The sequence below is a fragment of the Manis pentadactyla genome, chromosome 2, assembly GCF_030020395.1.
Source record: "Manis pentadactyla isolate mManPen7 chromosome 2, mManPen7.hap1, whole genome shotgun sequence".
In the NCBI taxonomy this organism is placed as follows: domain Eukaryota; kingdom Metazoa; phylum Chordata; class Mammalia; order Pholidota; family Manidae; genus Manis; species Manis pentadactyla.
Genome location: NC_080020.1, coordinates 176,507,546 through 176,525,546, shown reverse-complemented (window position 1 = coordinate 176,525,546; position 18,001 = coordinate 176,507,546). Strand labels below are relative to the sequence as shown.

General features: G+C 35.2%; 1 protein-coding gene across 16 annotated transcripts in view; it reads right to left on the bottom strand.

The window, feature by feature from the left end:
* Positions 1-775: 775 nt before the first annotated feature.
* Positions 776-18,001, bottom strand: part of TIA1 (TIA1 cytotoxic granule associated RNA binding protein) — a 32,794-nt gene continuing 15,568 nt past the window's right edge. For 8 of the 16 annotated variants that reach the window (XM_036908287.2, XM_036908291.2, XM_036908285.2 and 5 more), the window contains 7 exons: positions 17,563-17,638; positions 12,922-13,030; positions 12,442-12,537; positions 12,243-12,327; positions 11,744-11,867; positions 10,764-10,909; positions 7,150-9,800 (listed from right to left, as the gene is read on the bottom strand). In XM_036908287.2, coding sequence (XP_036764182.1) covers positions 9,674-9,800; positions 10,764-10,909; positions 11,744-11,867; positions 12,243-12,327; positions 12,442-12,537; positions 12,922-13,030; positions 17,563-17,638 — 763 coding nt within the window. In that variant the 3' untranslated portion in view covers positions 7,150-9,673. Of the gene's footprint in view, positions 1,049-3,260; positions 4,818-7,149; positions 9,801-10,763; positions 10,910-11,743; positions 11,868-12,242; positions 12,328-12,441; positions 12,538-12,788; positions 13,031-17,562; positions 17,639-18,001 lie in introns of those variants that run through there. The other 8 variants (XM_036908288.2, XM_036908286.2, XR_005029406.2 and 5 more) reach the window with 7 other exon arrangements.

The window sequence follows — 18,001 nt, the reverse complement described above, 5'->3', positions numbered from 1 at the left end:
TAAATATTTCATTCTCCTAAAAAAAGTAATCTTAGAACATTTTACTTTTCATATCACATATATTATCCAGTTAGTCCTCTTAGAAAGAGGTACTATTCTTGTATCTATTTATGTATGTATAAATTTTTTGCTTATCCTTTTTGAGGTCGGATCTTTGTTCTGCGTTTTTCTTTCTGAAATATATGCTTTAGTTCATTAACTTACTGCTGGTAAATTCTCTTCAGATTTTCTTTTTCTATTTCATATGCATTTTGTGTAATTGTTTTAGGTTAGTGGTTTCTTTCAGCATATTTAAGATATCCCACTGAATTCTGGCTTGTGTCAGTCTGTCATAGTAGTATGTATTTTTCCCTTGCTGCTGTTTTTAAGATCTTTGATAATCTGCAACTTGATTATGTATGTATTAAGTATGGACTTCATTTTATTTATCCTTCTTGGGATTCAGTGTGGTTCTTGAATATGAGAATTCCTACCTTTTAAGAATTCTGGGAAATTCTCAAGTCATTCTCTCTTCAAATATTGCCCACTGCAAATTATTTTCTCTATGGAACTCCAGTTTAAATATATTTTAGATTTCTCATTCTATTCTCCACGCTGCCTTCATATTTCCTAAACTCTTGTCTCTGTACTGGTTCTATTTACAGACTACTTCAGCTGCATCTAATTTGGTGGTCCAGTCCACTGAATTTTTAATTTTTGCTATTGTATTTTTAATTTCCAGCGGTTCTAATTGTTTTTTAAAATTCTGTCTATTCATTCAATACTTCTTCATTGCTCATATTTTTACTGCATCTTTTATTTGTAAAGATATATAGTTATTACATATTCAATATATGGCTATTTTGATGTCTGAAGTCTTTGGAGGTCAAATTCTGTCGTTTATTTCTGTTGAATCCTTTGTAGGATCTTGTTTCTTCATGTACATGGTAGATTTTGATTGTGATATCCCAGTTGATGATGTTAATCTGAGGTAATCCTGAGGTGCCTCGGTGTAGGATACATTCTTCGAGAGGATTTATGAATATCCAAACTACATATAGGATTCCTACTAACCGATAAAAATTAAACAATCTAATCAAGAAATGGACACAGGATATGAACAGATACATCACAGAAAATAAATACAAACCACCAATTACCATGGAAAAATCATTAACTTTACTTGAAAACAGAGAAATTAATTAAAGAGATCATTTTACATGCATCAGATTGGTAAAGATAAAAGGCTAATAACAATCAGCATTGGTAAAGGCAGGGGGAAATGAGTGCTTTTTGACATTATTGGAGTATATAAAATAAAATAAAATGGTACAGCCTCTTAAGAGGGCTTTTTGACAATATATAATACAATTTTTACAGATACCATTTCTATATCCCATCAATTTCTAAGTATTCTAAAGAAACAGCATAAACATGTACAAAAATGCACTCTTTAGCTGTAGTTCCAATTTTTTATATAAAAAGCTAATGTTTTGTATTTCCAAATGGTGGGTTTTTTTTTTGTGTGGCCATTTGCTTTTGTGATTTATTCATAGTTCATTGTATTAAGATTTTTAAAAATTGCTTTCTTAGACCCCTCTCCTTCTTTCTCCTTATTGCTAAGTGACCTGGGAAGGCAGCCCGCACTAGCTGTACTCCCTTCCTTAGCCCACCGCGGTCCACATTATGCTCCCACTACTTCACTAATGCTTCATCACTAATTACTTCCTGCTAAATGCAGTGGGCTACCCCCTGACTTTTGTATTTTTCCTCTATGTTTTCCTCCCTGACAATCTGCGACATTACACTCCCTGTTTCTCTCACCAGTCACGCAGTTCTTTCTCATTCTCCTTTGCAAGCTTCTCTGCCCTGCCCCTTTAAACACTGAGGAACGTAAGAGTTCTGTCCTCAGTCCTCTTTTCACTCTAGCTGATATCTCTGGGTGGTTTCCACTCCACGGGTTGAACAGTGACCTATATGCTGATGACTTCTCTCTTTATATCCAGCTTCGATCTCCCTTCTAAATTCTTTCATTACCTACTGGGTATTTCTACCTGAATGTCATGTGTCCAAGCTCCACATTCTGAAAGATGGAACTCATTAGCTCTCGTCTCCTGCCTTTTCACTATTTCTATTCTTACACTCACAACTTGCTCCTTTTCTGTTTCCCATCCCAGTAACTAGCCCCACCACCCACTGAATTGTGCAAGCCAGGAACCTAGACCTCTTGACTAAACACAAATTAGTTCAATGGCTCGCTAGACTTTTAGGATAAAAAAATTCAAGTTACTTGGCATAGCATAAAGAATTGGCCTTGATTTGATCCTACTATTTTAACTTCTACCACTTCACACCCAGTACTCTAGCTGGTGTTACTCTCAGCACATGGTAGAAAGCTGTTTGGTCAAAACCAGATTGTTTGGGATAAAAACTAACTGATTAATTCAACAGAAATGTACTGAGCACCTGCTATTACCATAATACTGGATATATACAGCATTAAAGAGTCAACAGTTTTTAGTGGGGAACATAGGTTTTAAAGATATAACCACGTAATTTAAAACAATGGCATAATGCTATGAAGTCTAAGATGGTTTGAGAGGCTGATTTTAAAGGAAGTGACACTGGAGACTTGAAGACAGAGCAGGCAAAAGGCGTTCAGGTGGCAAAGGTGGCGGGAATCTCTGTTCCCCAATCCACCCCCTCAGCGGGCTCAGTGTCAGGCTTTGTCAACAGAGGGCACTGGGGGAATGATGCAAGGTGATAGTGATGGGAAGGCACTTTCCTTTTGGGTTCTGGTGCTCTCCTCTTTTTATTCAGCTTGGGAGCCAGTGGATCAGTGTATGGAAGATCCAGTGGACTCCTCTTAGTGGTCCTTGGGACCTGCCCCAGCAGTATCCTCAGGCTAAACTCCCCACCTGCCCCAGCCTGCAGCTGTCTTGAGGATTGATAAAATACAGGACACACAGTTACGTTTGAATTTCAATTAAATAATTTTCAGTGTAGGTTCCATATCTGGGATTTAAAATAAATTTTTAAATTTTGGTATCATTAATCTACAATTACATGAGCAACATTATGGTTACTAAACTCTGCCCATTATCAAGTCCCCCCCACATACCCCATTACAGTCACTGTCCATCAGCATAGTAAGATGCTAGAGAATCACTACTTGTCTTCTCTATATACACCACCTTACCCATGTCCCCCCCACCATTGTATGCTAATCGTAATGCCCCATTTTCCCCCTTCTCTCTCCTTACCCACCCACCCTCCCCAGTCCCTTTCCCTTTGGTAACTGTTAGTCCATTCTTGGGTTCTGTGAGTCTGCTGCTGTTTTGTTCCTTCAGTTTTTGCTTTGTTGTTATACTCCACAGATAAGTGAAATCATTTGAGTATCTGGGATTTTTATTTGCTAAATCTGGCAACATTAGCTGTTTTCCCACCGGGTGGACCATTTCTATGAGCTCCAGCCTGTCCATGCTCTTTGGCATGTCACTTTACCAGGCTGCACATTCCTGTGGTAATCAAGCCCTTTTGGAAGTGATAAGAATCTCAGGGCTCACCTAAACCCTTCTTTGTCTATTTTGTCTGTAAGTAATAATAACTTGCATGTGTACATGCAACTTATTGATCCCTTTGAGTTGTTTTACCCCTTTTAATAGTTAACCACCTTTTATTATTTAGCTACTTGTATTAACATTTCCCTTCTCAAATTTTAGTGTTGATCTCTGCATCCTAACTGGATACTGACTGATAATAAACTATATACTTACCCAAGCTGAAAGATGAGCATGGAGCAGAAGGGTTTATGGGAGAGTGGAGAATGGCTTGCTGTGAAGGTGGGTAAGTACAGACTGAACTTTAGAAGGCATCAGGCCATATTAAAGATTTTAGATATTTATATCCTAAATATAATTTGAAGCAAAGCTTTTCAAATGGGGTGTGTGTGTGTGTGTCTCATGATCAGATTTGCATATTAAGATTCCTTTGGGCTTCTGATTCTGATAGATACGTTAGCAGCCTCGTTTTGGACCTTTTCACTTCTAGAAATCACAGAAATAAACAAGGAAAACATGACCACTGACCCCTACGAATAGTACCTTAAGTGAAATTAGGGAAGCAGAGAAAATTAACAAGTTCCACATTTAATGAAAGTTTGGTACTGGATGGGAAGCCAAGAATATACTGTGGAAAAAGGGCATGAAAAGGGGGTTGGTGGTGACAGATCTCAGAAATAACCTGCAAATATTCATTGAGAGTCAAACCCTGAGTGGAGCCTGCTGGCGGACTGAACAAGTGTGTAAGTGCCGAGACAGGTAGGGAAGGAAGGTAGTATCAAATACTTATGGGGTCCAGACGTGACATTTTTCAGAAAGCAAGTTAGGGGACCTCCTTGAAAGGCAGGACTAATGTAGCAGATGAAGGAACCAAGGGAGCTTGGACATGGCACAGAACTTCTGAATAAGGTCACATCCCAAGAGAGAGGCCTCATGGCTATGCTTTTGACAACACAATTCATTGTAGCCACAAAGGGAGTGAGAAATCTGGACAGGGTCCCTTCCCCTTCATCCTCCTGCTGGTTTTTGCTTTAGGGAAATCCAAGTGGTTCAAATATGAATAAACAGAAAGGAATAACCACAGCATTTGTACAAAGATACTCTAATTAAAAATGTGGAAGAGAAGCAAAACTTACCTAGTTCTCCTGGAGAAAACTCACAAGAAAACTGTTCCCACAAAGCAGCTGAAAATGATCTACCAACATTCCAGTGTGAATTTTAAAATTCTAATGAAGCAAATGCAGCTAAGAAATGTAAGAATTCAGGGAAGAGATGTCTCTGAAGTGAAACAGAAATTGGTAGAACTTAGTCAACAGAAAAAGACAGTATCACTCCAGAAATGAAGACTAAAAAGGAACACAAGCAAGTCTGGATACCACAGGAAGCATGTTGAAGATATTAGAAGTGAGAAAAGCAACAGAAAAGGTAAAAACCATCAGTGACAGAAACAAATGTCAGGAAGGAGAGATCCAACATACAACTCGAGTTGCCAAAGAAAACCAAAGCAGTGCAATAGTACAAACACTTAAGATTATAATTCAGGAAAACCCCTAAAATATATCTTAGTGGATGTACTTCGCTCAGGAAAGGGAACATTTCCTTTCTCATACAACTCTTATCTTCCAAGTATTTTACGTCTTCTCACATCCTCCACAGGTCTGTAAAATGTCCCATTCTGATTATCTACGTAGTCCAACATGTCAGATAATCTAGTCTAGCGCACTGACCACCCATCTGGATTGGCTGCCAGGTCACTTCATAGCTGCTATCCTAGGACTTCCCTTTATCTCACTCCTGTGTTGGATACTATTTCTAAACACTACTATTTTTTTTATTTACTCTTGTTTTGACGGGAGTTTATCCAGTAGTTGAGAACCAGTGAATAGGAAGAAAATTTCAGAATTTGCATGTCTACAAATCTTTATTGTCACCCATGACAGTGTAATTGGGTATATAATTCATTTAAACTTTTGAAGGTAGTACCCTATTGGTCCCTGGTTTCCAAAGTTGCTACTGAGTATTATTCTCAATCCTTTTGCTATTTGGCAAATTTTAGAATATTCTCATCATGAAAACATACCAACATTCCAATGTACAATTTAAAATTCGAATGAGGCAAATATAGCTAGGAAATACAAGAATTCAGGGAAGAGATGCTTCAATTTCATGGTGGTATACCTTCATATGAGTCTTATGTATTTAGTGTGTTAATTCAATAATAGCCTTTTTTCAATCTTAATGCTCTTCAGGGAAATTTTCCTGTCTTAATAAACTCCACCCACTCCCATTTTCTTAGTTCTCTTCCAGGAACTACTGGTTGTATATTAAGACTCCTGAATTGATCCTTATTTTTTCCTCTCCACTTTCAATTTCTGTTCTAGAACATTTCCTTATCTTTTAACATTCTCACTGAATTTTTTATTTTAATTTCTTGTTCTGACATTTTACTAGTATCCTGTTGTGATTTCTTAAGTATCTTCTTTTATCTCAGGTTTTCTGATTTAAAGTTAGTTTTTGTCTAGATAGATACGCCTTTCACAAAATTTTTCTCAATTTCTGGTGACTTTTGGCTGTCTTTAGAAGTGAAACAATAAAAACCTGGTTTGGAAGATTGTGTAGGGCTTACTGATTGGCACACTCCCCTGAGGGGGACTGGTGGCCAGCTGGCTATTTGGTGAGGATCCTCATATGTCAACATCTCATTTTTCTCTTGAGTTGTTTAGGTTTTCCAGAGAAGGATCCTCCAAACCCTGCCTGGTGTATGTAAGTATGGCTGTTGGTATTTTAGAGCTGAACAAGGATAAGGAGCTAGGGAATGTAATTTATCCAGCAATTAAAATTGTGCTTGATCCCTCTTTTCTGTACAGCATCTCACCCTAGCCTAGTAACCCTGAGTTAGATTTCTACTTTTTTCTTTTTTGGTTGAATTATTATGAGATTAACTTCAGCCTCCAATTTTAGAGGCCATATTAGAAAATCCTATTCAATTGAAGACACATTCACATACATTTTGTTAAGGCTCTTAAATTATAATCTATTGTTTTAGAGGTATGTTTTTCAAGTTCTACACACAACAGTCAAAATGTAGTGACTGGAAAAAATGTAACAACCCTCTACAAAAAATTATTATAAGTTTTTATAAATCATCACTCTTCCACTGAAAGGTTTTGCTTTTTATTTCCTACAAACAGACTTTATTTTCCAATTCAAATCTAACCTCAAAAGCACCCTATAGCACTTAGTAAACCTAACTCTTTGTATATACAATCTAGTCCTTACCAATTGCCTTCTCACATGTAGCAGAACTCTAACACACTACAAAAGATTAGAGAGCACAGGGACCAAACAGAAGAATAAAACTAGAATGTGAATCTCATTTTCAACAGGGAGAGCATATCAATAAATAAAATGATACTGGTTTCAAAATGAGTTAAATCTTCAGAATGCCAATGCTTTTTTGTATTAAGTAGTAACCCCATACAAACCATGGTTCTGGAATAAGATTTAAAAAAAATCTAATACCTGAGTGAATATAACAATATGGCTAGATCAAAATGAAAAAATAATCTCTGACACACAATCTCTCTCACACTGCAAGAAATCCCACAGGTTATAGAAAACATAAAGGAACTTTAATATCCAAACAGTCAGGGCAAAGAATACTGTATTAATGACTCATTAAGTATCAATCAGTTCATGTTCTTTACAGTACCAGATGTATTTTAAAGTAAAATCTGATTGCATATTGCAGAGAATGAAACCATATTTAAAACTTTAATTTCCTTACCTGATACTAATACCAGTATGATTTAGATTGAAAAATCTTTAAATGATTTAACATTAAGAATAAAATTTAAATCAAAGTTAGCAATGTTCCTGATAAGTTCAGTAGTAATCTTTTGAGTAAAACCACTTTCTTCTCAAAAAAGTAGTCATTGTACATTTTAAGATTTGTGCAGTAAGAAAATATACTGGATAATAAAAAATGTTATTATTTGAGAGTCAAAATGAAAGAAAAACTGTATTTTTGCTAGATTAAATTATTTATGCCCAATAATTTACCCTGAAATCCACAGATGTATAGGAAATAAAATATTTTTGAATAAGAAAATGAGGGCCCTAAAATAGAAACACAAACCAGAAGAACCTAAAAATAGCTTCCTGATATTTTATTGAGTATTTCACTTAAGCTGCTTTTGATTGCATGCCCTGATCTGTAAGTTAATAAGGAAATAAAATTTCCAAGTATTTAAAAAATTTACTCATCTTCTATAAAGCAATTTTTAATGTATCAACACTTAAAAGTACAACTTAATGAAACATCAGTATAACTGCATAGAATTGAGCTCCAGAGAATACTTATGGACTGTCTTTCCTGGGCTCTGGTTTATAAGAGTATTGGCTTAGAGACCAGCTTAGAGTCATCTGCTCCTACATGGAAGATATGGGCCAGGAAACTTAAGATTTCACAGGCTTTCCGTTCCTAAGTAAAATGCTTGGAGCTCTCTGAAGGTCTTAAAAACAACCAACCATCCAAATGTGTATATTGGGGTCTCTTCCTCTTTGTCAATCAACAAAGAAGGGAGTTTGTGACTTTCACTGAAAACAAAACAAAATCTCCCACAACTCTTCTAAGAGACTCTGAAATGTCCTAAACTAGAACAATGCCATCAAAGATTAAACCTCTTAATGCTTGGGGCTACCCCAAAATAATAAAATTGGGAACTCCAGGAAAACAGGAACCAGAAGAATCAAAGTAACGATTGCACTGAGGATTCTCCTCTTTGAAGGCTGTTTAAGGAGGTAGGATTTTAAGGTTTTTTGTTTGTTTGTTTATCTTTTGGCCTCTGAACATTTAAAAAATGCTTTGCCTGGCTGATCCTTCAGGCAAATTCTGGAGTTCATAACGAGCCCCAAGCCTGACATAAGGATTTTTTACAGTTTCACAGCTATCATTTGTAAATATTAAGTTGATTTTACTCTTTTTGAGTAAACATAACTAGAAAATGGCAAATTAATATATTCCTTTACATACAACTTTGTGTCTCAAAATTCTTGAAAAACAAGAGCAGATGACTATATTCAAAGACTACCGAAGTATGTATTTGTTATTCACATGCAAACAACTAAAAACCTTATAAATCTGTCAACTCCACATGATACCTCTATGAAGGAAATGACATACAAAGTTTGCTAACTGTGCAAAATATTAAACTGCTGAAACATTTTACATAGTGAAATAATACATGTAAATGTAGAAGCTGACACATGAAATTAACTTGGGTTTGTAAGAATGTATCACATTTCAAAGATTTTCTTTAGTAACAAATTTTTGTTTTTATATTTCCTGGTACACAGCAAAGTTTATCATAGAAGATAAAAATCCTTTTAAACAAATCCAACAGGAAATTCTTGAGGCACCTTCTTATATAAAACACAAGATGAATGCAATTATCAATCCATCTGAGAAAAGTTTTCAATTTAAGTGAACATCATTTTTCACATTTAAGTATATTTTACAGAACTTTAATAAGGCAAGACAAATTTGTGAAAAAATGTAGATACAAAAATGATGTAAACTAATAATTTATATTTAAAAACCCCAAAGGGAATACAGTGGAGATAGGACAGTTTCAACAATACCTTTAAAAAAAAACCCAAAAACCTAAAACAGAATTGTGCACAAGCTGAAGATTACAAAAAACTTCTAGACTATGCACAGTTTTGGTTTTTCTTTTTTTTTTTACATCTTTATATTACACGTTTTAAGCCATATCAGGAATGCAAACTAGAACTGCACACTACTTTAGTGGAAAAAAGTTCAACATTGTGCAATTTTCTGCCTCTTAATTTAAAAGTGGCAGCAATCCCTGCATTTGTATTTGAAACAAGGATCTGAGAAACTTTATCAAAAAAGGTATGAAGGCAAAAATTGGCAGACATCCAGCATCTTGTTTCTTTTTAAAACAATGCGGATGATACATAATTTCATGATTAAAAAAATGAATCTTTTAAATAAATACATTGTATCTGACATTTGCACTGACTGATTTGATAAATCTTTTAAGTAAACAACAGCTTCACTACACTCCCTGTAGCCTCAAGCCACTGGCTTTATATTCTGGAGTCCTTTTTCACTGGGTTTCATACCCTGCCACTCGATACCCTGCAGGCTGATTAGGCAACATGCTGCCATTCTGTCCTGGAGGTGGCTGCACTCCGTAATTTGGTCCCATCCATGGTGCAGAAGACTGTGTCTGACTGGTAAAGAATGTGAAAGAAGCAGAGGGGAGGGGGAAATCCACTAATTAAAATAAAATGTAAGGTAAAGAACAAGTACCATATACACGGTAAAAACACTTTTTCTTAAGCCTAAATATAATTGTTATGCCAGGAAAGCAGAGGCAAAAATTTTTTCTCTTCAACACCAGCATCCTCATGTTTAATTTGTGCAGTTTAATTTTGTTAGTTCAATTACAACTAAGAAATACCCTTAACTTGTAAACATTATCCCCAGTGAACTCAAAAGAAGTAATTTCTAATCTCAGAAAGGAAACTGTCCATCTGGGTCGGATATATGTTGAACAAGCCACTATCTGAAAGAAACCTGATAATTTGAGACAATAAGGAGCAGCATTGATATTACTCACAGAAGAAATTAAAACAGTTACTAGCATATGTAAGCTCCTAAGATTTTTCAAGATTACAAATACAAGATTCTTTCAAATAAAAACTGCAAAATATTTTAATTTCCAGTTTCTTTTTCAGAAATTTAAGTAAAGTCACATGTAAGGAAGGGCATATAAGGAAGCTTTCACTTAACAATATATGAATAATGCTTTTGTGCAAGGAAAAAAGCATAATGAATAAAACTAGCATCAAAATAATTGTACCCAAGAATGGCTAAGTGACCATTAGTAATGTAAAAGCTTAGCAACTATTAAACTCTTGTTTTCATATTTAAATAATAGTTGACTCCTTACCAAGTATTACCAAAACTCTTACAATGCTGGTTACACCCCAAGGCAACATACTTCTGGGAAAATTTTTTAAAAGATACACTTAAAACTATAAATTAAAAATCATTCTAAACCAAAGTTCTTCAAATGCTAAAGTAAAGCTTTGCTTTAAATAGGACATTATCTACTAATTACTTAAAGTCTCTTCCTAAGTTCTTCACATTTCCAAAGGCTAATAATAAAGGAAAAGATCAAATATGCTTACTTAAATCCCTGCTGGTTCCATGCCTGGCCATACATTCCATATGCAGGTACTTGCCAACCATTAGGCATATACTGGCCAATCTGTTGTGCATTTCCATACCACTGGCCCCACTGGCCATAAGCTTGTGGATATCCAATTTGATTCTGCTATTAAGTAGAATTTTAACAGATAATTTAGTATTATTTGAAGTTATATGTACATATATAGTGCTAATATACCACAAATACTTAGCTGTAACAAACAGGGACATTACAACTGAAATGAAAGGATAAACAAGCATTTAGTAAGTGACTCAAAAAAATAAATGAGGTTATACCATTGTTAATTCTGTGAGATGCTCTAAATGGCATACTCTTTGTAAGGCAGTAGGTAATGGCCTTAGAATAAATGTTAAACTCAGTATCATGGGTATTTTGTATCCACATCACTGTTCCCTTTAGATAGGGAAGATGTAAAGAGTAGTTATTCCTGTACTAGTTTACTAAAGAAACATTTGGTATAGGATTTTCTCACTCCTATCTTGGCATTCCATTTACAATTCCCTCATAGTAATCTTTGTGGGCTCAAGTTTGAACAACTAAGGCTGCCTGGAAAAACAAAAGCAGCAAAATATGAAAGAAAATGCTAAGACCCTAAATAGTTACAGCTTTTGTTTCAATTTAGTCAGGCATGCTTGTGAGTTCTCCGAATAGTATGTGAATAAACATACCAAGTACTAAGAAAAAACTTACTACCCTGTTAGGTTTGTTGGAGCACTTTAAAATCCACCGTGTGAGCATGAGTCAACTGAGGTGGTCACATTCATCATGTCACCACTGCAATCCAAGAACCACCACTCTGAAACTGTAATATATGTAGGAAGAGCCCTTACATACTACATTTTAGCTAGAAGCTTATTAACAAGGATTATCAATAATTTCATTTTAAAATAGCCTATTATTAGCCCAGCAATTACTCTGCAAAATTAAGAACCCTCTCACCTGCTGCACAGGATTTATCATATCAAGAGTTTCTTTGCCCCAGTAGCATTTCACCACATGACCTTCAATGGTAGTTCCATTAACAGAAACAATTGCATGTGCTGCACTTTCATGAGAATTGAACCTATTGAAAATATTAAGAATCACTAATATAAATTGTTTAAAATATTTATGAATAAATCTATTTAAAAAAATCAAGCCAAGCCTGAGGTAAAACAGGCAGTTCATATAAAAGAATCTATAAAGTGGCATATTTTCTTTGCTTCCCCTCCTCCAAAGATCTTGTAGTTCAAGTTCTTTTAATAAAGGTGTTTTATTGGCTTTTGTTGGAAGGAGGGAGCTATTAAAAAACAATGGCAAATGTGCTAAGTATTAGAGAAACTTAATTTCTTTAAAACCAGAGTAAATGTTTAAGAAAACCACTAAGTTAAATGTATGGAAAGGATTTCGGGGAAAACATTAAAAAAACAAACAAACAAAAAAAAGAAAACACACCTACCGAACAAACGAATACCCTTTATCTGGAAAGACTCGAATTTCCATTATTTGTCCAAATGGTGAAAAGGTCTGACGCATTACTTGTTCTGTTAAGACAAAAAACAAAAGCCACACTTGAGTTATATTAAAATCTACAAATATTAGCCTTTTCAGTTTAAAAAAAATAATCTTAAGATGACACATAAGTAAAGATCTCATACCTGTTAGCCCAGAAGTGACACCTCCACAGTATACAGTACAGTTGCTTGGACTAGACTGATTTACAACCTCATCATATGATAGCTGTTTGGTGTTTGCTGGGAAGAGAAAGTTTAATAATTTTTAATTCATTAAATAAAATATTAAGAGAAAAGCAGCATTAACTATACTAATGTAATAGTATAATTTACCTTGATCAAAATGCTTACATAATACATATTATACTTGATTCGAGGATTAAACCTCCCCCAAGAATGTCTAATAAATTACTCAGTATACTCTATTTAGGAGACTTGACATTAGATATTATCATTTATTATTTATAATTACAAAAATGAAAACTAAGTACATTTTTGAATAGTAGTCTTGATTTGCTTCTCATCTATTTCTGCAATAAGTCTCCGGGAACAGCTCTAACATTTAAAATCTAGTGTATTTTCCTCCAAAATTCCACATTTCCTTTTCTTCTCCAATACACCTACACTCATATGTACTCTTTGGAGCTGGAGGCTTTCGGGTTGCCCAGTTAGTTCTGATTTGTCTTCCACCAAGCCACTGGCCACCCATCTGTTGAATGGCGTTTTCGGCATCCTGTTCCATATAACATTAAAAATGACAAAGAAGCCATTATTAGTTGATGTTAAACAAGTGTTAGCAGTAGAGAAAATGCATGACTCCTTCTCACAAATGTTTTTTGAATGAAAATGTTTTATGAAATAAACAGTGTATGGTAATTTTCCTAAAATGCAATGGTGCTTTTAAATTACCTTTCTTTTATTTGGATATCAGACTTTGGGAACATTCATCCCCTGAATTTTTCCAGAGCCCCCAAATCCTTATGAGATAGCTATTAAAAGGCTTAACAAGTCGGACTATTATGGATGAAAATCTTACCTTATACAATCCAACAAACTTCTTAATGATAGTATTTGGTTTCTCACTCATCCAACAACTAAATATTGAACAGCTATCATGTCCTGGGCAGCAGGGTAAGGGCTAGGGTGAATGAGGCAGACATGGTTTCTACTGCCATGGAGCTTACATTCTTTTGGGGGGGACAAGTAAACCAATTGCAAATTTTGGTAAATGCGATGACAGAAACAAAAAGCTAACAAACACACTTTAGACATTATAATTAGGGGAGGACTCTCTGAGAGAGAGGAACAGGAATTAATCAAATCAAAACACCAGGGAAGAAAACCTGGTAGAGGGAAAGCATTGCAAAGTCTGTTAATACTGAAAAGAGATTGGTATGCTTCTCAAAGAAGCATGTGACAGATGACTAGTTTCAGTGGAATCTAGTGAGCAAAAGAAGAGTGACAGAGGAAAAAAACTGAAAGATTCCAAGTACAAGATTGTCATGATCTGATTTATGTTTTAAGGAGGCCATGCTCAGTGCTAGGAGAATGGCTTAAGGAGATGGGTAGTAAAAGTAAAAACACACTTTATGAGACTAATGCAATATCCATATTTTAAAACATGCTGGTGACCAGGACTGCTGTAGTGGCAGTGGATATAATCTAAAGGAAGAGTCAGCAGAATTGTGGGAGGGGGCATGCACAGTAAGTAAAAAGGCAGGAAGAAGGTAACTCCTAGGCTTCTGTTTGGGCAGTCGGGATGACAGTGCATTTACAGAAATGAGGTGTCTGGGAGGGAGGAGGGGAACAGGTCTGAATAAGAAATAGAGCCCCATGCAAGATACATTAAGTTTGACACGTCTGTAAGACATCTAAATGAAGAACCATTTGTTATTAAATTGGAGCACAAAGAAGTAAACAACTGGAGATACAAAATTTGGAGTCATGAAGAGACTAAAGAGATAAAAGAAAGCATCCTGTAACAAGCGAAACTGAAGGAACAAAACAGCAGCAGACTCACAGACCCCAAGAAAGAACTAATGGTTGTCACAGGGGAGGGGTGGGGAGCGAAGAAGAAGGGGATTGAAGGGCATTATGATTGGCACATGTGGTGTGTGTGGGGGTCATGGGAAGACAGTGTAGCACAAAGAAGACAAGTAGTGACTCTGTGGCATCTTACTATGCTGATGGACAGTGACTAAAATGGGGTGTGGGGGGGACTTGATAATATGGGTGAATGTAGTAACCACAATGTTGACCATGTGAAACCTTCATAAGAGTATCTATCAATGATACCTTAATAAAAAATAAAATAAAAAAGTAAGCATTCTAGCAAAGAGCCCTGAAAAACAGGAAAATCTGACAACTGGGTAAAGGAAAAATTGCTAGCTGAGGTGACTAAGGAGTACCCAATGATAAAGGAACCCACAGAAGTTTACTGTCACAGAACCAAGGAAGCAGAAATCAAGAGGTAAACTTGAAAAGAGTAGTATTGGTAGACTGAGAACACAGGCCAACTTAAGAGCAGACTGAAGAGGAAATGTTTTGCTATGTCAAATGTGGGCTTACCCTAGCACCAAAGAACAGGAAAATGTAAGGCTAAAAACCAATTTTAAGACATATAAAAAAGAAATGAATATTCTTTTGTTTTTTGATAGGCATACTTGTTTTATTACATTTCACATTATTGCACTTCACAGATACTGTGAAATGCATATTCTTAAAAAGAAACAAACACTGTTTACTGCACTAACCAGACTGAACTCCATGAGATGTTTAACTGCTGATATGGGTTGAATTGTGTCCTTTAATTTGATATTTAGTCCTAACACCCCACTCCCCCATCCCTAATGTGACTCTGACATTATTTGGAAATAGGGTCTTTGCAGATGTATTAGTTAAGACATATCATACTAGATTAGAGTGGGTCCTAAATCTAAAATCCTTATAAGAGGAGAAGCCAATGTGGACACACAAAAAGGAAAGAGGGCCATGTGAAGGTAAGCAGATTTTGGAGTAATGAAGCTGCAAGTCAAGAATACCAAGGATTGCTAGCAACCACAAGAAACAAAGAAGAAGGAACAAAGGATTCTGATTCTTCCACAGAGCTTTCAGGGGGAACATGGCCACAATGACACCTTAATTTGGCCTTTTACCCACTAGAACTTTGAGAGAATAAATTTTTGTTGCTTTAAGCCATTTAGCTTATGGTACTTTGATACAGCAGCTGTAGAAAACAAAAACAGCTACTAACAAAGGCAAAATACTTTTTAGGGTGTGTATGTATGTTAAGGTTGTGTATGGAAGACAAGCAGAAGCATATGCAAACAACTCTTTTGAGAAGTTTGATTCTGAATTACAGCAGAGAAATGGGGATAAGCAGGGAAATGCTAAACCTTATACCTGGTGGATGGGACAAACACATGGCAGAGCTTTTACTTTTCACCTCCCAATATGCTTTACTATTTCCAACCTTTCATACATGGGTTTTTGCTGACATCTTAGGGTTACCCACTTTCTTTACAAGATTTTCTAATTTCTTAGAAGATATTTTCACTTCATGTGAGGAAGATGATAGTCATACTGCATAACACATTGAAACAGTCTGATTGCAAGATACATGTTACTGTGTGAACAGCTACTCCATACAACTACAGTACATTCTACATTCTCTTGAACTTGCAAGCCATGTAAACATTTTTAGGGCAGACTTTTTTTTTGATATTTTAATGTATTTTAAACCACAATAAAGATTCTGTTGCCTTAAAACAAAACAAAAGTCACTCACACAGAAATTAAGGTCATGACTAGAATATATACTTAAATCTAGAGTCCTAATCTCAGTCTGGCATTTCATAATCAGGACTTATCAGGGAGCTGACCAGGAAGTTATCTTGGGAGAGACTTTTAATTTTGGAAAGAAAATTTTGGGCAAAAAATGGTTGCAAGCTCTTTTGGCTGGATTGTAAGAGTTCATAACTAAGGAATAACCAGACATTGGTTTCAATATAAGTAGACAGGAATGAGAAAAAACCAAAACAGTTTGACATTATTTGGCACACTGAAAACAGATGTATTTTTTAAAAACCCAGAAGGAACTGGTACAATAACTGATGTTCATAAATCTAATGTGAAGTCATCAAGAAATGATAAAGTATTTCAAATACTCCACTTACTAAAGTAAGAAAAGCCTTTCTAAAATACATTCTAATACTATCAGAAGCTTTTAATGGCTTACTCTAAGGTACTCTTACACAGAAAATATGGTGTTTCTGTACTTTTCATTGGCAAATAATAGTCATAACATAGAGGTAATACAGTAAGATTCAACAGTAATGAAACCTTAGTGTGTACAATATTAGTGCATGGGCCATCATTCACCCCTATAATTTTGGAAGTGTGATATCTCTGCATTTAACTGTTTCGAACCTTGAATTATACACTAAAAAAGTTAAAATTATTTATTTGAATTTGTAACATATTTATAATGTTCAAACTTCAAACAATACAATACAGTGGGAGGCTTCCTGTTCTGCCCCTTATTTGCCTAACTCTTATTATCTATCCCCAAACAGGAAACCCTGCAACAAGTTTCTTGTTCATTCCTGCATGAGAAACACACACACACCACACACACAAATATATGCTCCCTTCCTTTGCACACGATGCGCACAGTATTACATTGTGTGGAGGACACAACGAAGATTTTGTCCAGCTGTCACACTAAACTTGAGCCTTTCCCCTCTTTATATACCCTATTCTCACCTCTCATTTGACAAACTATATTATCTTTCCTTTACTCTGCAAAAATCAGAAATTTCAAGTCTGTACAAATTGGTGTTCAGTAAATATTTGCTGAATTGAAAGAAATGATGAGAAATATTAAAATACATTAATATACAATTTAAAAAAGTTTCCATCCACTGGAACAATTTATTTGCTACTTTTAAATTATCATGGGAATATAAACAGGGAGATAATGAACTAAATACATAAATGAGACTTTCAATTCCTATCTTTCACTGATAATTTAAACACCTCTACTTCCTATATTCTGAAAACATTTTAACAGTACTTTGCATGCACACACCAGTCATTCAATAAAAGTTGAATAAACGACCAAACAGCAAAAAGAAAATATCCTCTAGTGAGGGTATTAATTATCAGTGAAACAAACAAATGGCAGATGAAAGAAAAGATGAACTGAAACAGTATTTTCATTCTTTACTCTTAAAGTACTGCACATGCACTTTTTATTGAGCTCACCCATTTGTTGAAAAAGGAGACAAAGCCATATCCCTTAGATTTTCCTGTCGCCATGTCTTTTACCACTCGGGCATCTCTGAAATCAGAAATAACCAGAAGTTTAGGTTTGCAAACTCTACTCTGGATATCAAGTGAGAATTTCACACACAATTCATTTTCATGTTTCATCTTCATTAAAATGAACCTTTAATGCGAATTTACCTTTTTAGTCTATAAAATTTATCATGTATTAGCAAATGAGGCTTAATTCTATAAACATGCAAATCAATAACATCTTAAATATATACACTGTACACAAACTGCCTCACTTCATACGGTTTTTAAACTTTTAAATATTAAGCATGGTGAAAGCAGCTATTCACATGAAATTACTTAACTACTTGTAGGGTTCACAGGCACATTAGATGAACAGCTTTCTTTAACCATGCAATTTATAATT